Source organism: Nerophis lumbriciformis, linkage group LG25 (genome assembly GCF_033978685.3).
Source record: "Nerophis lumbriciformis linkage group LG25, RoL_Nlum_v2.1, whole genome shotgun sequence".
In the NCBI taxonomy this organism is placed as follows: Eukaryota; Metazoa; Chordata; class Actinopteri; order Syngnathiformes; family Syngnathidae; genus Nerophis; species Nerophis lumbriciformis.
The window spans coordinates 2799877-2822052 of NC_084572.2; the positions used below are offsets into that span (position 1 = coordinate 2799877).

The 22176-nt window shown below is 40.6% G+C and overlaps 2 protein-coding genes across 3 annotated transcripts in view; one reads left to right on the top strand and one right to left on the bottom strand.

The window, feature by feature from the left end:
* Positions 1-12883, bottom strand: part of dmtf1 (cyclin D binding myb-like transcription factor 1) — a 38111-nt gene extending 25228 nt beyond the window's left edge. The window contains exons 1-2 of one of the 2 annotated variants that reach the window (XM_061983555.1): positions 12803-12883; positions 12386-12455 (exon numbers count right to left, since the gene is read on the bottom strand). In XM_061983555.1, the coding sequence (XP_061839539.1) occupies positions 12386-12405 (20 nt within the window). In that variant the 5' untranslated portion in view covers positions 12406-12455; positions 12803-12883. The remainder of the gene's footprint in view (positions 1-12385; positions 12456-12802) is intronic. The other variant, XM_061983556.1, reaches the window with a different exon arrangement.
* A 3138-nt stretch (positions 12884-16021) lies between these two features.
* The window catches only part of cwf19l1 (CWF19 like cell cycle control factor 1), a 32473-nt gene continuing 26318 nt past the window's right edge, over positions 16022-22176 (top strand). The window contains exons 1-2 of the mRNA XM_061983566.1: positions 16022-16138; positions 16332-16416. Coding sequence (XP_061839550.1) covers positions 16116-16138; positions 16332-16416 — 108 coding nt within the window. The 5' untranslated portion in view covers positions 16022-16115. The remainder of the gene's footprint in view (positions 16139-16331; positions 16417-22176) is intronic.

A 22176-nucleotide genomic window follows, 5' to 3' on the forward strand; every position in this document is an offset into this window, starting at 1 on the left:
TGGCGTGCCTGTTCAGTGTTTACAAAGACGCGCTCCTCTTTAACGCTGTGGAGAGGCGGCGGCGGCGAGCGGCGAGGCGGGGCGCGCCGGGAGCGACGCCGCAAACGTGCCCAGGTGCGCGATCCGCGCAGTTGGAAGAGAAAAGACTTTGTGTAAAATTAAAAGATTGTAAACCTGGCAAAGCCGTCTGGCGTTCAGTCTGTCGGTCCTGAAAGAACCCCACGGCACAAGACGTGTCACAAACGCTAACGTTAATTAGTTGTGCAAATACCTTTTACAACATTAACAGTTACATATACTATGTACAAACCAACAATTAACTTTCACTTTAATCATACTATCATTGTTGTGTTATTAAGCAAAATAAGCAATACTTTTACTTTTGTTGAAATGTTTACACTGTACACTTTTTTGTATTGGATGTTTAGCTTTATTTTTGCACATTTTAGCAAATAAGCAATACTTTTACTTTTGTTGAAATGTTTACACTTGTTACAGAATATTTCCGTTTTGCACTTTTTTGTATTGGATGTTTATCTTTATTTTTGCACATTTTAAAGCAAAATAAGCAATACTTTTACTTTTTAAATGCTTATACTATTCCAGAATATTAAGATTTGCACTGGATGTTTACTTTTATATTTGCACATTAAAAAGCAAATAAGCTACTTTTAATTTTGTTAAATGTTAAAAGTATTAAATGTTTACATTGTTACAGAATATTTTGTCATGTTGTTGTCAATGTTGACTGAGTGGCCATACTTTTTTTTTTGTAAATAAAAGCCATGCCTTTTGAAAAAACTGGCCTACATTTATTTTTTCCTCTTCATTTTAAATTTAAAAAAAAATCGGTAAAAGGAAAAATAATCAATAGATTAATCGAAAAAATAATCTATAGATTAACCGATTAATCGAAAAAATAATCTATAGATTAATCGATAGAAAAATAATCGTTAGCTGCAGCCCTAATGCAATTACATGCAATACATGTATGTTTTCTGTCTAAATGGAAATAACAAAAACATTTAGTAATAAAAGATAAAACCCTTTGGCTTTTCACGTTAGTTATATTTTGATTATTAATAGTCGAGACCAGTGTTTTTCCACCACTGTGCCGCGGAATACTGGTGTGCCGTGAGATACAGTCTGGTGTGCCGTGGGAGATTACCTAGTTTCACCTATTTGGGTTAAAACTATTTTTTGCCAACCAGTAATTATAGTCTGCAAATGATGTGTTGTTGTTGAGTTTCTGTACTGTTTGGAGATCGGCAGACTTACCACGTTATACTCTTCCATATCAGTAGGTGGCAGCCGGTAGCTAATTGCTTTGTAGATGTCGGAAACAGCGGGAGGCAAAGTGCAGGTAAAAACGTGTCTAATGCTTAAACCAAAAATAAACAAAAGGTGAGTCCCCCTAAGAAAAGGCATTGAAGTTTAGGGAAGGCTATGCAGAACAAAACTAAAACTGAACTGGCTTACAAGGTAAACAAAAACAGAATGCTGGACGACAGCAAAGACTTACTGTGGAGACAAAGACAATGTACATCCGAACATGACATGACAAGCAACAATGTCCCCACAAAGAAGGATAAAAACAACTGAAATATTCTTGATTACTACAACAAAGTACATGCGGGAAATATCGCACAAAGGAAGACATGAAACTGCTACAGGAAAATACCAAAAAAAGAGAAAAAGCCACCAAAATAGGAGCGCAAGACAAGAAGTAAAACGCTAAACACAAGAAAACAGCAATAAACTCCAAATAAGTCAGGGCGTGATGTGACAGGTCGTGACAGTACACCTACTTTGAGACAAGAGCTATATTGATGCACGGTTATGCTTCAAAGTCATATCCAACAATTGTGACAACAACTTCTTACTGTCAACTGAGTTTTATTTTCTTAATAATTTCTACTGGTGGTGTGCCTCCGCATTTTTTCAACGCAAAAAATGTGCCCTGGCTCAAAAAGGTTGAAAAACACTGATATAGACAGCAGTTCACTTATTTTTCTCCAAATCCACTGAAGCAACAAACAAAATACTAGTGATGGGTCCAGCAACACCGATGCATCGGCGCATGCGTCGAGCTCATAGAGCAAAACCCTGTGTCGGTTTTAGAAAGTCACGTGACCGATCATGAGCTGTTTTGGTCACGTGACCGATACGCCAACTGTGTCACCTCCTCTGTGCCCTGTGAGCGGCTCTTTTCTACAGCCGGAGAAATAATAACTAAGAAGAGAAATTGTCTGAAATGTAATACGTCGGAAAAACTTTTTTTAAATTTTTTTTATAAAAATGTGTAAAAAAATAATCCATCCATCTATCCATCTTCTTCCGCTTATCCGAGGTCGGGTCGCGGGGGCAGCAGCCTAAGCAGGGAAGCCCAGACTTCCCTCTCCCCAGCCACTTCGTCCAGCTCCTCCCGGGGGATCCCGAGGCGTTCCCAGGCCAGCCGGGAGAGATAGTCTTCCCAGCGTGTCCTGGGTCTTCCCCGTGGCCTCCTACCGGTCGGACGTGCCCGAAACACCTTCCTAGGGAGGCCTTCGGGTGGCATCCTGACCAGATGCCCGAACCACCTCATCTGGCTCCTCTCCATGTGGAGGAGCAGCGGCTTTACTTTGAGCTCCCCCCGAATGACAGAGCTTCTCACCCTATCTCTAAGGGAGAGCCCCGCCACCCGGCGGAGGAAACTCATTTCGGCCGCTTGTACCCGTGATCTTGTCCTTTCGGTCATGACCCAAAGCTCATGACCATAGGTGAGGATGGGAACGTAGATCGACCGGTAAATCGAGAGCTTTGCCTTCCGGCTCAGCTCCTTCTTCACCACAACGGATCGATACAGCGTCCGCATTACTGAAGACGCTGCACCGATCCGCCTGTCGATCTCACGATCCACTCTTCCCCCACTCGTGAACAAGACTCCAAGGTACTTGAACTCCTCCACTTGGGGCAAGATCTCCTCCCCAACCCGGAGATGGCACTCCACCCTTTTCCGGGAGAGAACCATGGACTCGGACTTGGAGGTGCTGATTCCCATTCCAGTCGCTTCACACTCGGCTGCGAACCGATCCAGTGAGAGCTGAAGATCTTGGCCGGAGGAAGCCATCAGGACCACATCATCTGCAAAAAGCAGAGACCTAATCCTGCAGCCACCAAACCAGATCCCCTCAACGCCTTGACTGCGCCTAGAAATTCTGTCCATAAAGGTTATGAACAGAATCGGTGACAAAGGGCAGCCTTGGCGGAGTCCAACCCTCACCGGAAACGTGTCCGACTTACTGCCGGCAATGCGGACCAAGCTCTGACACTGATCATACAGGGAGCGGACTGCCACAATAAGACAGTCCGTTACCCCATACTCTCTGAGCACTCCCCACAGGACTTCCCGGGGTACACGGTCGAATGCCTTCTCCAAGTCCACAAAGCACATGTAGACTGGTTGGGCAAACTCCCATGCACCCTCAAGGACCCTGCCGAGAGTATAGAGCTGGTCCACAGTTCCACGACCAGGACGAAAACCACACTGTTCCTCCTGAATCCGAAGTTCGACTATCCGGCGTAGCCTCCTCTCCAGTACACCTGAATAGACCTTACCGGGAAGACTGAGGAGTGTGATCCCACGATAGTTAGAACACACCCTCCGGTTCCCCTTCTTAAAGAGAGGAACCACCACCCCGGTCTGCCAATCCAGAGGTACCGCCCCCGATGTCCACGCGATGTTGCAGAGTCTTGTCAACCAAGACAGCCCCACAACATCCAGAGCCTTAAGGAACTCCGGGCGGATCTCATCCACCCCCGGGGCCTTGCCACCGAGGAGCTTTTTAACTACCTCGGCAACCTCATCCCCAGAAATAGGAGAGCCCACCACAGACTCCCCAGGCCCTGCTTCCTTATAGGAAGACGTGCTGGTAGGATTGAGGAGGTCTTCGAAGTATTCTCTCCACCGATCCACAACATCCGCAGTCGAGGTCAGCAGAGCACCATCCCCACCATACACGGTGTTGACACTGCACTGCTTCCCCTTCCTGAGGCGGCGGATGGTGGTCCAGAATTGCTTCGAAGCCGTCCGGAAGTCTTTTTCCATGGCCTCCCCGAACTCCTCCCATGTCCGAGTTTTTGCCTCCGCGACCGCTGAAGCCGCACACCGCTTGGCCTGTCGGTACCTGTCTGCTACCTCAGGAGTCCCATGAGCCAAAAGAACCCTGGATGGGTCTTCACTTGTTTAAATAAATTCATTTATTTTTTACTTTGCTTCTTATTACTTTTAGAAATACAATTTTAGAGAAAAAATACAACCTTAAAAATGATTTTAGGATTTTTAAACAAATATACCTTTTTACCTTTTAAATTTCTTCCTCTTCTTTCCTGACAATTTAATTCAATGTTCAAGTAAATTTCTTTGTTTTTTATTGTAAAGAATAATAAATATTTTAGCTTCTGTTTTTTCGACAAAGAATATTTGTGAAATATTTCTTCAAACTTACTATGATTAAAATTCAAAAAAATTATTCTGGCAAATCTAGAAAATCTGTAGAATCAAATTTAAATCTTATTTCAAAGTATTTTGAATTTCTTTTAAAATGTTTGTTCTGGAAAATCTAGAAGAAATACTGATTTGTCTTTGTTAGAAATATAGCTTGGTCCAATTTGTTAAATATTCTAACAAAGTGCAGATTGGATTTTAACCAATTTAAAACATGTCATCAAAATTCTAAAATGTATCTTAATCAGGAAAAATTACTAATGATGTTCCATAAATTCTTTTTTTTTATTTTTTCAAAAAGATTCAAATTAGCTAGTTTTTCTCTTCTTTTTGTCGGTTGAATTTTTAATTTTAAAGAGTCGAAATTGAAGATAAACTATGTTTCAAAATGTTATTTTAATTTTTTTCGTGTTTTCTCCTCTTTTAAACCGTTCAATTAAGTGTTTTTTTCATCATTTATTCTCTACAAAAAAACTTCCGTAAAAGGAAAAAAAAATGTACGACGGAATGACAGACAGAAATACCCATTTTTGTATATATATAAATGTATTTATTTAGCTATTCTTGTTTAAATCACACTTACGTGTAACTTACAAATGACAATATATTTATTTATTTAAGTGTGTATCAAACTGGTAGCCCTTCGCATTAATCAGTACCCAAGAAGTAGTTTTTGGTTTCAAAAAGGTTGGTGACCCCTGTACTAGGGCATCAAATCAGTGTCAGTTGAGTCGGTCCATAGGTTGCCTGTAGGGATTTTTAATGTCCAGCAGATGTCAGTATTTAGTGGCACAGTATCGACACAGTATCAACACAGTTTTGCAATGTGTCGAAACGCTTCATGACGCCTCATCAACCCATCACTACAAAATACTAAAGTTGTGTTTTTCCCCCTCAAACTGAACACTTTCTTCACAAAGGTTTAACAGCACGTGTGCTGAATTTACAGTAACACCATCCATCCATCCATCCATCTTCTTCCGCTTATCCGAGGTCGGGTCGCGGGGGCAGCAGCTTAAGCAGGGAAGCCCAGACTTCCCTCTCCCCAGCCACTTCGTCCAGCTCCTCCCGGGGGATCCCGAGGCGTTCCCAGGCCAGCCGGGAGACATAGTCTTCCCAGCGTGTCCTGGGTCTTCCCCGTGGCCTCCTACCGGTCGGACGTGCCCAAAACACCTTCCTAGGGAGGCGCTCGGGTGGCATCCTGACCAGATGCCCGAACCACCTCATCTGGCTCCTCTCGATGTGGAGGAGCAGCGGCTTTACTTTGAGCTCCCCCCGAATGACAGAGCTTCTCACCCTATCTCTAAGGGAGAGCCCCGCCACCCGGCGGAGGAAACTCATTTCGGCCGCTTGTACCCGTGATCTTGTCCTTTCAGTCATAACCCAAAGCTCATGACCATAGGTGAGGATGGGAACGTAGATCGACCGGTAAATTGAGAGCTTTGCCTTCCGGCTCAGCTCCTTCTTCACCACAACGGATCGATACAGCGTCCGCATTACTGAAGACGCCGCACCGATCCGCCTGTCGATCTCACGATCCACTCTTCCCCCACTCGTGAACAAGACTCCAAGGTACTTGAACTCCTCCACTTGGGGCAAGATCTCCTCCCCAACCCGGAGATGGCACTCCACCCTTTTCCGGGAGAGAACCATGGACTCGGACTTGGAGGTGCTGATTCCCATCCCAGTCGCTTCACACTCGGCTGCGAACCGATCCAGTGAGAGCTGAAGATCTTGGCCGGAGGAAGCCATCAGGACCACATCATCTGCAAAAAGCAGAGACCTAATCCTGCAGCCACCAAACCAGATCCCCTCAACGCCTTGACTGCGCCTAGAAATTCTGTCCATGAAGGTTATGAACAGAATCGGTGACAAAGGGCAGCCTTGCGGAGTCCAACCCTCACTGGAAACGTGTCCGACTTACTACCGGCAATGCGGACCAAGCTCTGACACTGATCATACAGGGAGCGAACTGCCACAATAAGACAGTCCGTTACCCCATACTCTCTGAGCACTCCCCACAGGACTTCCCGAGGGACACGGTCGAATGCCTTCTCCAAGTCCACAAAGCACATGTAGACTGGTTGGGCAAACTCCCATGCACCCTCAAGGACCCTGCCGAGAGTATAGAGCTGGTCCACAGTTCCACGACCAGGACGAAAACCACACTGTTCCTCCTGAATCCGAGGTTCGACTATCCGGCGTAGCCTCCTCTCCAGTACACCTGAATAGACCTTACCGGGAAGGCTGAGGAGTGTGATCCCACGATAGTTAGAACACACCCTCCGGTTCCCCTTCTTAAAGAGAGGAACCACCACCCCGGTCTGCCAATCCAGAGGTACCGCCCCCGATGTCCACGCGATGTTGCAGAGTCTTGTCAACCAAGACAGCCCCACAACATCCAGAGCCTTAAGGAACTCCGGGCGGATCTCATCCATCCCCGGGGCCTTGCCACCGAGGAGCTTTTTAACTACCTCGGCAACCTCAGCCCCAGAAATAGGAGAGCCCACCACAGATTCCCCAGGCCCTGCTTCCTTATAGGAAGACGTGCTGGTAGGATTGAGGAGGTCTTCGAAGTATTCTCTCCACCGATCCACAACATCCGCAGTCGAGGTCAGCAGAGCACCATCCTCACCATACACTGTGTTGACACTGCACTGCTTCCCCTTCCTGAGGCGGCGGATGGTGGTCCAGAATTGCTTCGAAGCCGTCCGGAAGTCTTTTTCCATGGCCTCCCCGAACTCCTCCCATGTCCGAGTTTTTGCCTCCGCGACCGCTGAAGCCGCACACCGCTTGGCCTGTCGGTACCTGTCTGCTGCCTCAGGAGTCCTATGAGCCAAAAGAACCCTGGATGGGTCTTCACTTGTTTAAATAAATTCATTTATTTTTTACTTTGCTTCTTATTACTTTTAGAAATACAATTTTAGAGAAAAAATACAACCTTAAAAATGATTTTAGGATTTTTAAACAAATATACATTTTTACCTTTTAAATTTCTTCCTCTTCTTTCCTGACAATTTAAATCAATGTTCAAGTAAATTTATTTATTTTTTATTGTAAAGAATAATAAATATTTTAGCTTCTGTTTTTTCGACGAAGAATATTTGTGAAATATTTCTTCAAACTTACTATGATTAAAATTCAAAAAAAATTATTCTGGCACATCTAGAAAATCTGTAGAATCAAATTTAAATCTTATTTCAAAGTATTTTGAATTTCTTTTAAAATTTTTGTTCTGGAAAATCTAGAAGAAATACTGATTTGTCTTTGTTAGAAATATAGCTTGGTCCAATTTGTTAAATATTCTAACAAAGTGCAGATTGGATTTTAACCAATTTAAAACATGTCATCAAAATTCTAAAATGTATCTTAATCAGGAAAAATGACTAATGATGTTCCATAAATTATTTTTTTTATTTTTTCAAAAAGATTCAAATAAGCTAGTTTTTCTCTTCTTTTTGTCGGTTGAATTTTGAATTATAAAGAGTCGAAATTGAAGATAAACTATGTTTCAAAATTTTATTTTAAATTTTTTCGTATTTTCTCCTCTTTTAAACCGTTCAATTAAGTGTTTTTTTCATCATTTATTCTCTACAAAAAACCTTCCGTAAAAGGAAAAAAAAAATGTACGACGGAATGACAGACAGAAATACCCATTTTTTTATATACCGTATTTTCCGCACTATAAGGCGCACCTAAAAACCACAAATTTTCTCAAAAGCTGACAGTGCGCCTTATAACCCGGTGCGCTTTATATATGGATTAATATTAAGATTCATTTTCATAAAGTTTCGGTCTCGCAACTTCGGTAAACAGCCGCCATCTTTTTTCCCGGTAGAACAGGAAGCGCTTCTTCTTCTACGCAAGCAACCGCCAAGGTAAGCACCCGCCCCCATAGAACAGGAAGCGCTTCTTCTTCTACTGTAAGCAACCACCCGCCCGCGTAGAAGAAGAAAAAGCGCGCGGATATTACCGTTTCATTTCCTTTGTGTGTTTACATCTGTAAAGACCACAAAATGGCTCCTACTAAGCGACAGGGATCCGGTTCATGAAAAGACGCAATCTCTCCATCCACACACGGACTACTATTTCACAGCAACTGCCTAAAGACTTTCAAGAAAAGCTGGCTACTTTCTGTGCATATTGTAAAAACAAGATAGCTGAAAAAAAGATCCGGCCAGAGAACATTATCAACATGGACGAGGTTCCACTGACTTTTGATATTCCTGTGAACCGCACTGTGGATACAACGGGAGCACGTACGGTGAATATTCGCACCACAGGGAATGAGAAGTCATCCTTCACTGTGGTTCTAGCTTGCCATGCTAATGGCCAGAAACTTCCACCCATGGTGATATTCAAAAGGAAGACCTTGCCAAAAGAGACCTTTCCAGCCGGCGTCATCATAAAAGCTAACTCGAAGGGATGGATGGATGAAGAAAAGATGAGCGAGTGGTTAAGGGAAGTTTAAGTTTACGCGAAGAGGCCGGGTGGCTTTTTTCACGCAGCTCCGTCCATGTTGATATACGACTCCATGCGCGCCCACATCACGCTGGTTTTAATATATTATTAAAGTTTGACTGACCTATCTGACTGTTTTTTTGACATTCCTTTAGCGCAGTTAGATGCGGCTTATAACACGGGGCGGCTTATAGGTGGACAAAGTTTTGAAATATGCCGTTCATTGAAGGCGCGGCTTATAACCCAGGGCGCCTTATGGTGCGGAAAATACGGTATATAAATTTATTTATTTAGCTATTCTTGTTTAAATCACACTTACGTGTAACTTACAAATGACAATATATTTATTTATTTAAGTGTGTATCAAACTGGTAGCCCTTCGCATTAATCAGTACCCAAGAAGTAGCTCTTGGTTTCAAAAAGGTTGGTGACCCCTGTACTAGGGCATCAAATCAGTGTCAGTTGAGTCGGTCCATAGGTTGCCTGCAGGGATTTTTAATGTCCAGCAGATGTCAGTATTTAGTGACACAGTATCGACACAGTATCAATACAGTTTTGCAACGTGTCGAAACGCTTCATGACGCCTCATCAACCCATCACTACAAAATACTAAAGTTGTGTTTTTCCCCCTCAAACTGAACACTTTCTTCACAAAGGTTTAACAGCACGTGTGCTGAATTTACAGTAACACTAACAATCACAAATACCAGTACCATTTTGTCGCAGAAGAACCGAAGGAACCGTCAGATAAGTTTATTGTGGCATCTTAATTGTTAATTGCCTTAATTCTTGGTAAGATGCAGAGGTGGGTAGTAACGCGCTACATTTACTCCGTTACATCTACTTGAGTAACTTTTGGGATAAATTGTACTTCTAAGAGTAGTTTTAATGCAACATACTTTTACTTTTACTTGAGTATATTTATAGAGAAGAAACGCTACTTTTACTCCGCTACTTTTATCTACATTCAGCTCGCTACTCGCTACTAATTTTTATCGATCTGTTAATGCACGCTTTGTTTGTTTTGGTCTGTCAGACAGACCTTCATAGTGCCTGCGTTTCAACAAATACAGTCACTGGTGACGTTCACTCCGTTCCACCAATCAGATGCAGTCACTGGTGACGTTGGACCAATCAAACAGAGCCAGGCGGTCACATGACCTGACTTAAACAAGTTGAAAAACTTATTGGGGTCTTACCATTTAGTGGTCGATTGTACGGAATATGTACTGTACTGTGCAATCTACTAATAAAAGTTCCAATCAATCAATCAAAAGTGTGAAGGAAAAAAGATACTTCTTTATTTCAACCGTACAACCCGTCAAAAGCCTAAAGACTGACTGCACAGTTCCTGTCTTCACAATAAAAGTGCCGCTCCATCGCGCCTGCGCTTTCAAAATAAGAGTCTCCGAAAGCCTGCGCAAACAAGCTAGCAAGCTACGGAGTTTGCCGCCAATGTATTTCTTGTAAAGTGTATAAAAACGAATATGGAAGCTGGACATATAAGATGCCAAAAACCAACCACTTTCATGTGGTATTAGACAGAAAGGAGGAACTTTTTTTCTCCTCCATTTGAAAACGTGGACGTTATCATCACTACTGTCTGATTACAATCAATGCAAGTCATCAGAATCAGGTAATACACCAACTTATATTCTTGTTTTCATGAAAGAAAGGAATCTATATGTGTTAAACATGCATGTATATTCATTAAAACACCTTTAACATGTAAACAAAAACGGCAAAATAAATAAATATAAATTATATACTGTATATATATATATGTGTGTGTGTGTGTATATTAGAGATGCGCGGATAGGCAATTATTTAATCCGCAACCGCGTCAGAAAGTCGTCAACCATCCGCCATCCACCCGATGTAACGTTTGATCAGAACTACACCCGCCCACCATCCGCCCATTGTTATATATCTAATATTAATAAAAAAATTTAAAAAAAGGGTGAAAACTACGCGAATTGCACCTTGTGCAGACAAGATTTTTCGATCGGACACGGAGGAATTAGCGATGTAAAAGACCACGTTGGGACAAAAAAACACAAGTCTAATGCCGTTGCTAGCGATACAAGTGGAAAACTTTCAACGTTTTTCGTCGCCCAAACAGATTCTTTGGATGTGATAAATGCCGAAGTTTTATTTACGGAGGCAATAATTGAGCATGGACTTCCAATCGCACTGGCTGATCACATGGGACAGTTAAATGTTTGTAATGCAACCTTTAAAAATCATTACGCGGTGATCGCGGTCCCAAAAATAAACTTTTCTTTCATGATAATGTCCAGAAAAACTCGCTTTATATTACTATAGAGTCCTTTTAACGAATGAGTTTGATGGTTTATCACAAACCTTAAATGAAAGAAGTCCTTTGTTCTCCTGCACCATGCATGCGCAATCCTGTCGGCTGTATTTCACAGCACGACATACTGTAAAAAGTGTTTATACTATTTATACTTTCAATTAACAAATTGAAGTCTTGTGAAAGGTTGACAGGATAACTGGCATTAACTGTCAAAATAATTTCAAACTATTGAAGTTAGCTTACAGAATAAACATGTCAATCAACCCATATGATTTTTGCTGTAATATTTTTGTTTTGAAAAGTCACTGTGACTGATAGAAAAGTGATGGTTTTAGCAACATTTTAACCTGTCTGAATGCTAATAGTCATTTTGCGAGCAAGCAGGTAAGCTGCGCGGGCGGAGCGCGCGGAGTGACCCCTGTTACGAGCCCCCGGCCACTGGGGTGGCGGGCAGGTAAGCTGCTTACCTGCTGCGCGTGACGCCGGCCGCGGCGAAAGCGGACGAGGCGGGGTGTCGGTGTGGTGGGCGCGGTGGTGACCCTGGACGTGCGTCGGGCCCTTCTCGCGGATCGCCTCAGCTACGGCTCCCGGTGGGGCCCTCTCGGGGGAAGGAGCCTCGGTCCCGGACCCCGGCGAGGCGTCCCTTCTCCGCTCCGTAAAAGTGTCCATCTCTTTTTTTTTTTTTCTTCTGTTGTGGCATATGCTGCAGGTGCCTGCTCGTTTTTCGTATGTGGGTAACAACATTTAACTATGTATATATATTTCCCAATTGGTTTAACTGCCACCCGCAAAAAAAAAAAAAAAAAAAAAAAAAAATCTAATTAATCCGCCCGACCCGACCCGCGAGCGGATAAAATCTTATTTTTTTAAATTTCATCCGCCCGATCCGTGGATAATCCGCGGTTGTGTCCGCAAACCGCGCATCTCTAATATATATATATATGATATGTGTGTGTATGTTACTCATCAGTTACTCAGTACTTGAGTAGTTTTTTCACAACATACTTTTTACTTTTACTCAAGTAAATATTTGGGTGACTACTCCTTACTTTTACTTGAGTAATAAATCTCTAAAGTAACAGTACTCTTACTTGAGTACAATTTCTGGCTACTCTACCCACCTCTGGTAAGATGACGTCATTCATTAGTTCTGAGTCCAAACTATCCACTGCTGCCCTCTGCTGGCCACGCCTGGAACAGTCCATTCAATGGACAAATACATGAAATATTTAGTTTTCCCAAACTGTGAAGTGTTTTTTTTTCATCGCATTGCAGGGTGAATACATTATAATATTGACTTTACACTGACGTGTGTTGCATGGGAAACAAAGTTTGATTGTGCGTCTGACAGAAAAGAAGAAAAAAAGCTGCGGCGCCATTTTTAGTCGCCCAGGAGAAGCTAATGGCGTGTCGCGGGTGGTATAAGCCTTTCTTTTCTAACATGTCGACATTTTGCGGCTTTAAGCGCTCCGGTGCGTCTCACGGTGTCGCCGACGACACGCAAGACTCGAGTTTTTACCGCCGAATCGACTACTTACTTCCTGTTTTTGGTCCGGGGACTTGCAGGTACCAGGATGAAGCGAAGTGCCAGGATGGAGGACGGCCAGGCTGTCTGCGGGCTTAGTGGGTTGCCAGACAACCAACAAAAACCTCTTATTAGTGCGGGCGTCGTAGTGAAATAAAATGCATGGTCACTTTCAAATCACAGTTACTGTATACCATAAAACACCTCTATAATGTTATGCATATATTCTAGTATGAAATAAATGTCTAGTTTGTACATTTTTTTATTTTGACGGGTTATTACCTTTGGCAACCACGTTGTCCGCCTGAAAATATTTCCCCTCGCAAATCCGAATTTGTCTGTAATTTACGCGAGACAAAAATGTTGATTTTTGTAACCGAGGGTTTATATATGTCGCCTATACGGTATGAAACTACAAAATAATAAACACGGAATCTCCAGTTTACACGAGGACCCTTTATTTACCGTATTTTCAAAACCTTCGCTCCACTCCAACAACGTGACCTCACTTCCGCTCTTAGCGCCTTCAAAATAAGAGCTCAAGGCATATACTGTATGACAGCGTATAACAGGAACTTTAACAGTGTTTCTCAAAGTGTGGGGCGCGCCCCACTGGTGGGGAATAGAGACATGACAGGTGGGGCGCGAGGAACGGGAGGAAATTTCACTTTGAATTTTTTTTTTATTATTATATTCTTAGATTATTTTTTTACTATGCTTTAATTTTCTATACACACTGTAAATCACTTTGTGATTCTGTCTGTGAAATCCGCTATATAAATAAATGGAAATTACCGGTACTTATTTTTACTGTAGGCTTTATATTTCTCGGTAGGAGCGAAAGTTTGACAGACATAGCAACAGTAACTAATGGGGGCGGGGCTAAGCGGAACAAACTTTCGCGCGGATGGGTAGCAGGCTAATGTGTGGATCACAATTACACAAATATATACATTTGTGACTCGCACCTCAAATGTCGTCGAGCCAGAGCCAGCGCCTGCAGAGAAACAAAAATCTGACGGGCACACACTGTGTCATTCACCGGGAAGCACTCGCGTCAAGGCAGCTCAGCCCCGAACTCAATGAGGTTTTAACAGATGTTGTGAGCGCGGTAAATTTGATCAAAACACGACCACTGAAAGCGCGACTGTTCTCTGCACTGTGTGAGGAAATGGGAGCTGATCATACAGCCGTGCTGTTTCACAGTGAAGCAAGGTGGCTCTCCCGGGGGAAAGTGCTGTCACTTGCCCTGTCTTGCCAAATGCATAGCTCCTCCTCTTTTTTTTGCAAAGATTGCAAAGTGGCACTTTTATTGTATTTATTATTGAACTTGATGCAAGTTATTTGATTCATTATTGAACTTGATGCAAGTTATAACACTTTTTTTAATTTATTATTGAACTTGATGCAAATTATAACACTTTTGTTTTATTTATTATTGAACTTGATGCAAGTTATAACACTTTTTTTGATTTATTATTGAACTTGATGCAAGTTATAACACTTTTTTTGATTTATTATTGAACTTGATGCAAGTTATAACACTTTTGTTTTATTTATTATTGAACTTGATGCAAGTTATAACACTTTTTTTGACTTATTATTGAACTTGATGCAAGTTATTTGATGTATTATTGAACTTGATGCAAGTTATAACACTTTTATTTGATTTATTATTGAACTTGATGCAAGTTATAACACTTTTTTTGATTTATTATTGAACTTGATGCAAGTTATAACACTTTTGTTTTATTTATTATTGAACTTGATGCAAGTTATAACACTTTTTTTGATTTATTATTGAACTTGATGCAAGTTATTTGATTTATTATTGAACTTGATGCAAGTTATAACACTTTTTGATTTATTATTGAACTTGATGCAAGTTATAACACTTTTTTGATTTATTATTGAACTTGATGCAAGTTATAACACTTTTGTTTTATTTATTATTGAACTTGATGCAAGTTATAACACTTTTTTGATTTATTATTGAACTTGATGCAAGTTATAACACTTTTTTTGATTTATTATTGAACTTGATGCAAGTTATAACACTTTTGTTTTATTTATTATTGAACTTGATGCAAGTTATAACACTTTTGTTGACTTATTATTGAACTTGATGCAAGTTATTTGATGTATTATTGAACTTGATGCAAGTTATAACACTTTTATTTGATTTATTATTGAACTTGATGCAAGTTATAACACTTTTTTTTATTATTGAACTTGATGCAAGTTATAACACTTTTGTTTTATTTATTATTGAACTTGATGCAAGTTATAACACTTTTTTTGATTTATTATTGAACTTGATGCAAGTTATTTGATTTATTATTGAACTTGATGCAAGTTATAACACTTTTTGATTTATTATTGAACTTGATGCAAGTTATAACACTTTTTTGATTTATTATTGAACTTGATGCAAGTTATAACACTTTTTTTTATTTATTATTGAACTTGATGCAAGTTATAACACTTTTATTTGATTTATTATTGAACTTGATGCAAGTTATAACACTTTTTTGATTTATTATTGAACGTGATGCAAGTTATAACACTTTTTTTGATTTATTATTGAACTTGATGCAAGTTATAATACTTTTGTTTTATTTATTATTGAACTTGATGGAAGTTATTTTATTTATTATTGAACTTGATGCAAGTTACACCACAGCTGCACAGTTATTTTATTTATTATTGAACTTAATGTTATTTTATGTTATTGAGTTCGAATGTATACAACTTGATGTTCAATACATTTTAAAATGTTAAAGCTTGGCATTAGCGCTCTGTTGGGGCGATGGGGGCAGGTGGGGCTTGAAAACTCCCCCTTGTCCAAAGTGGGGGATGACAAAAAAAGTTTGAGAACCACTGCACTAATGTAACCGAGGATTTATATATGTCGCCTATACGGTATGAAACTACAAAATAATAAACACAGAATCTCCAGTTTACACGAGGACCACTTTATTTACCTTCTTTTCAAAACCTTCGCTCCACTCCAACAACTTGACCTCACTTCCGCTCTTAGCGCCTTCAAAATAAGAGCTCAAGGCATATACCGTATGACAGCGTATAACAGGAACTTAACATCACCGAGAGGAAAGCCCATAAAAATAGGTTACAATTTGTATAACAAATTTAAATAATATGGATTATTTTAGAAATATAATTAAAAATACAATGCAAACCCGGAATTACGTATACAAGTATGGTTCCGCTTTTGTTTGTGGCGGAACTTAAGACGGACGGAACATTCAAGCTCCACAACGCCAACAGAGAGAAGCAGACAATTGTTTGCTTTAAACTGTCCAGAAATGGGAGAAAGTCCGGTAAGAGTGTAAGTTAAACCACCAAACTACTTCAAGTGAAGTTGTTCTTACGTTGTGAGACAAGTTCCAACAACGTTGAACATTATCGTTTGTGAACTACTTTGACAAAATCTGCACGTTCAATGTTGTTTGTCCAAATGCTATTTTGCTTGTCTGCAAGTTCCTTCGTTGAAGTTCCCTGAAAGTTGTATGATTTTGCAGCTTGGTGTGTGGAGACGTGCACGGCAGGATTGGTGCTGTGTTCAGCAGAGTGCAGACAATCCAGAAGAAGACAGGACAGTTTGATGTGAGTCTTTTTCACAGTCATGGGCAGTGTTGGGTTAGTTACTGAAAACCAGTAACTAGTTACAGTTACTAGTTACTTTATTTCTAAAGTAACTCAGTTACTTAAAACTGTGAAAAGTAACTATTTAGTTACTTATATATATATATTTTTAAATTTTTAAGGCCCCATTTAATGCCCTTTTAGCCTTCATTTTAGTACTGTTATTGCACTGGAGAATAATACAATGTGTTGATCAACTTGACTAGGGCTGCAGCTAACGATTATTTTTCTATCGATTAATCTATAGATTATTTTTTCCGATTAATCGGTTAATCTATAGATTATTTTTTCGATTAATCTATAGATTATTTTTCCTTTTACCGATTATTTTTTTTATTTAAAATGAAGAGGAAAAAATAAATGTAGGCCGGTTTTTTCAAAAGGCATGGCTTTTATTTACAAAAAAAAAAGTATGGCCACTCAGTCAACATTGACAACAACATGACAAAATATTCTGTAACAATGTAAACATTTAAAACTTTTAACATTTAACAAAATTAAAAGTAGCTTATTTGCTTTTTAATGTGCAAATATAAAAGTAAACATCCAGTGCAAATCTTAATATTCTGGAATAGTATAAGCATTTCAAAAGTAAAAGTATTGCTTATTTTGCTTTAAAATGTGCAAAAATAAAGATAAACATCCAATACAAAAAAGTGCAAAATGGAAATATTCTGTAACAAGTGTAAACATTTCAACAAAAGTAAAAGTATTGCTTATTTGCTAAAATGTGCAAAAATAAAGCTAAACATCCAATACAAAAAAGTGTACAGTGTAAACATTTCAACAAAAGTAAAAGTATTGCTTATTTTGCTTAATAACACAACAATGATAGTATGATTAAAGTGAAAGTTAATTGTTGGTTTGTACATAGTATATGTAACTGTTAATGTTGTAAAAGGTATTTGCACAACTAATTAACGTTAGCGTTTGTGACACGTCTTGTGCCGTGGGGTTCTTTCAGGACCGACAGACTGAACGCCAGACGGCTTTGCCAGGTTTACAATCTTTTAATTTTACACAAAGTCTTTTCTCTTCCAACTGCGCGGATCGCGCACCTGGGCACGATTGCGGCGTCGCTCCCGGCGCGCCCCGCCTCGCCGCTCGCTCGCCGCCGCCGCCTCTCCACAGCGTTAAAGAGGAGCGCGTCTTTGTAAACACTGAACAGGCACGCCAAACGCGCCTCTCAGAGCGAAACGGTGCTTTAGTTTATGAATTTACAACGCAGATACAAATGACACATTCATGTTTTTGTGTAATAATGACAACGTATACGCACGCGGACGATTGACTTGTTGATGGTGATGGCAAGAACGCTGTCGGGGGTTTTCTTTTCAAATGTTCCTTCATAGCCGTTGTGCTGCTATGATAGGCCATTTCCGCTCGACACAGTGTGCATACAACAACATTATTAGGCCGTTTATTGAAATACTCCCACACTTTTGACGACTTTTGGCGTGCTTTTTTCCCCTCGCTCGCATCGTCTGCTTTGCGCTCCGCCATGACAGTAAAGTAGTGTGACGTAAATATGCGACGCGCCGACGCACAAAAACGTCGTCGACGTATTTACGTAACCGATGACGTCGACGCGTCGTTTCAGCCTTACTGAACTCTGCTAAGCAATGTGCTCTACATACAACACACAAAGACAAAGATATGTTACAAAGGCCAATTTGTTTCAGACCAGAACAAATTGACAAAACTATTTTAAATAGCTGCAACTTAACATACATAAGTAACAAACAGCATAATAACAACATAACTGTAAAACAAGAAAGGCACACACTACATATATATAAGGCTGAAACGACGCGTCGACGTAGTCGACGTCATCGGTTACGTAAATACGTCGACGCCGTTTTTGTGCGTCGGCGCGTCGCATATTTACGTCACACTACTGTCATGGCGGAGCGCAAAGCAGACGATGCGAGCGAGGGGAAAAAAAGCACGCCAAAAGTCGTCAAAAGTGTGGGAGTATTTCAATAAACGGCCTAATAATGTTGTTGTATGCACACTGTGTCGAGCGGAAATGGCCTATCATAGCAGCACAACGGCTATGAACGAACATTTGAAAAGAAAACCCCCGACAGCGTTCTTGCCATCACCATCAACTAGTCAATGGTCCGCGTGCGTATACGTTGTCATTATTACACAAAAACATGAATGTGTCATTTGTATCTGCGTTGTAAATTCATAAACTAAAGCACCGTTTGCTCTAAGAGGCGCGTTTGGCGTGCCTGTTCAGTGTTTACAAAGACGCGCTCCTCTTTAACGCTGTGGAGAGGCAGCGGCGGCGAGCGAGCGGCGAGGCGGGGCGCGCCGGGAGCGACGCCGCAAGAGACGGGACGACGAGCGAGCGAGGAAGAGGAGCTGAAAAGCGAGGAAAGAAAGAGAAAAGAGTTGGAAGAGAAAAGACTTTGTGTAAAATTAAAAGATTGTAAACCTGGCAAAGCCGTCTGGCGTTCAGTCTGTCGGTCCTGAAAGAACCCCACGGCACAAGACGTGTCACAAACGCTAACGTTAATTAGTTATGCAAATACCTTTTACAACATTAACAGTTACATATACTATGTACAAACCAACAATTAACTTTCACTTTAATCATACTATCATTGTTGTGTTATTAAGCAAAATAAGCAATACTTTTACTTTTGTTGAAATGTTTACACTGTACACTTTTTTGTATTGGATGTTTAGCTTTATTTTTGCACATTTTAGCAAATAAGCAATACTTTTACTTTTGTTGAAATGTTTACACTTGTTACAGAATATTTCCGTTTTGCACTTTTTTGTATTGGATGTTTATCTTTATTTTTGCACATTTTAAAGCAAAATAAGCAATACTTTTACTTTTGAAATGCTTATACTATTCCAGAATATTAAGATTTGCACTGGATGTTTACTTTTATATTTGCACATTAAAAAGCAAATAAGCTACTTTTAATTTTGTTAAATGTTAAAAGTTTTAAATGTTTACATTGTTACAGAATATTTTGTCATGTTGTTGTCAATGTTGACTGAGTGGCCATACTTTTTTTTTTGTAAATAAAAGCCATGCCTTTCGAAAAAACTGGCCTACCGTATTTTCCGCACTATAAGGCGCACCTAAAAACCACACATTTTCTCAAAAGCTAACAGTGCGCCTTATAACCCGGTGCGCTTTATTACGATTAATTTTCATAAAGTTTCGATCTCGCAACTTCGGTAAACAGCCGCCATCTTTTTTCCCGGTAGAACAGGAAGCGCTTCTTCTTCTACGCAAGCAACCGCCAAGGAAAGCACCCGCCCCCATAGAACAGGAAGCGCTTCACCCGCCCCCATAGAACAGGAAGCGCTTCACCCGCCCCCGGAAGAAGAAGAAAAAACGCGCGGATATCACCGTACGTTTCATTTCCTGTTTACATCTGTAAAGACCACAAAATGGCTCCTACTAAGCGATCCGGTTCATAAAAAGACGCAATCTCTCCATCCGCACACGGATTACTACCGTATTTCACAGCAACTGAACCGCACTGTGGAACGGGAGCACGTACGGTGAATATTCGCACCACAGGGAATGAGAAGTCATCCTTCACTGTGGTTCTAGCTTGCCATGCTAACTTCCACTCATGGTGATATTCAAAAGGAAGACCTTGCCAAAAGAGACCTTTCCAGCCGGCGTCATCATAAAAGCTAACTCGAAGGGATGGATGGATGAAGAAAAGATGAGCGAGTGGTTAAGGGAAGTTTACGCGAAGAGGCCGGGTGGCTTTTTTCACACAGCTCCGAAGGCGAACACACCTTCACTAAGACGGGCAGACAGCCTCGGACGACATACGCCAACATTTGCCAGTGGATCGTAAATGCTTGGGCAGATATTTCGGTCACAACTGTGGTCCGAGCTTTCCGGAAGGCAGGATTCACAGAACAACAGCGACACTGACTCCCGATGACTTCTACGAGACGGAACCGGCCATTTTGGATACCACGCTTGCGCAACTTTTCAATTCGGACACCGAAGACGAAGAATTCGAAGGATTTACGAATGAAGAATAACTTCAGAAGGTGAGTGCTATGTTTATTTTGTGTGTTGTGACATTAACGTTCGAGCAACATTATGTTACTATTGCTCTACACCATTTTGAATTTTACTATGTTTGTGATTGCACATTTGCGTACATTTTGGGACAGAGTTGTTAGAACGCTGGTTTTCAATATATTATTAAAGTTTGACTGAACTATCTGACTGTTTTTTTGACATTCACTTTAGCGCAGCGTTTTTTTGACATTCACTTTAGCGCAGCGTAGGCGCGGCTTATAGTCCGGGGCGGCTTATTGGTGGACAAAATTATGAAATATGTAATTCATAGAAGGTGCGGCTAATAATCCGGTGCGCCTTATAGTGCGGAAAATACGGTACATTTATTTTTTCCTCTTCATTTTAAATAAAAAAAATAATCGGTAAAAGGAAAAATAATCTATAGATTAATCGAAAAAAATAATCTATAGATTAACCGATTAATCGAAAAAAATAATCTATAGATTAATCGATAGAAAAATAATCGTTAGCTGCAGCCCTACATACATAAAGCCTAACCAGGCGTTTTCTCAAGGAATTCTGAAATAAAATCATGTCTGAAGCCCAGAACACTCGACACATTTCCCCACTTAGTTTAGAGAAAAGGAAATATTAGCCTGGCCCACTAGTATCCCTCTTTAGGTTTGTGAACTTTATAGTCTAAACATTTAGAGTGATGTGATAATCAAACACTCTAAAAGTTTAAAATGAAAGAGTATATAAGAGAATTGACAGAGTGTGTGTACCTTCAGTGTGCAGTGCCTCGTTAAAATCCAGCCGCTGTTGGAGGTGGAGGTGAAGTGTGTGTCTCTTTACTAGCTTCGTCGAAGCATGTTGTTTTTGTCGCTGTTTCAGCATATTTGAAACTTACATTCAACTAAAATGTTCTTTTCTTTGTGGTCGATAAAAGAAACGTACTGAAAATATCTCCATTTTAAGAAACTCTGCTTCGGGGTTCGCCATGACGTCTTGATAGTAGACACAGACACGCCCCCTCCCACACACACACACTCCCACACACACACACACACACACACAAGTACACACAGACAGCGCGCGGCGCGCCTCTTTTTTGTCGCCTCTTCAGCAGCGCTGCAACACTCAGATCTTCTCAGTTTCTAGCCGATACTACATAAAAAATAACGCAGTAACGCATCATGTAGTAACGGTAACTGAGTTACTGAATATAAAAAATAACGCGTTAGATTACTAGTTACCGCCGATAGTAACGGCGTACGCGTTAGTCCCAACACTGGTCATGGGTACAACTAGTGATGGGTTGATGAGGCGTCATGAAGCGTTTCGACACATTGCAAAACTGTATTGATACTGTGTCGATACTGTGTCACTAAATACTGACATCTGCTGGACATTAAAAATCCCTACAGGCAACCTATGGACCGACTCAACTGACACTGATTTGATGCCCTAGTACAGGGGTCACCAACCTTTTTGAAACCAAAAACTACTTCTTGGGTACTGATTAATGCGAAGGGCTACCAGTTTGATACACACTTAAATAAATAAATATATTGTCATTTGTAAGTTACACGTAAGTGTGATTTAAACAAGAATAGCTAAATAAATACATTTATATACAGGTAAAAGCCAGTAAATTAGAATATTTTGAAAAACTTGATTTATTTCAGTAATTGCATTCAAAA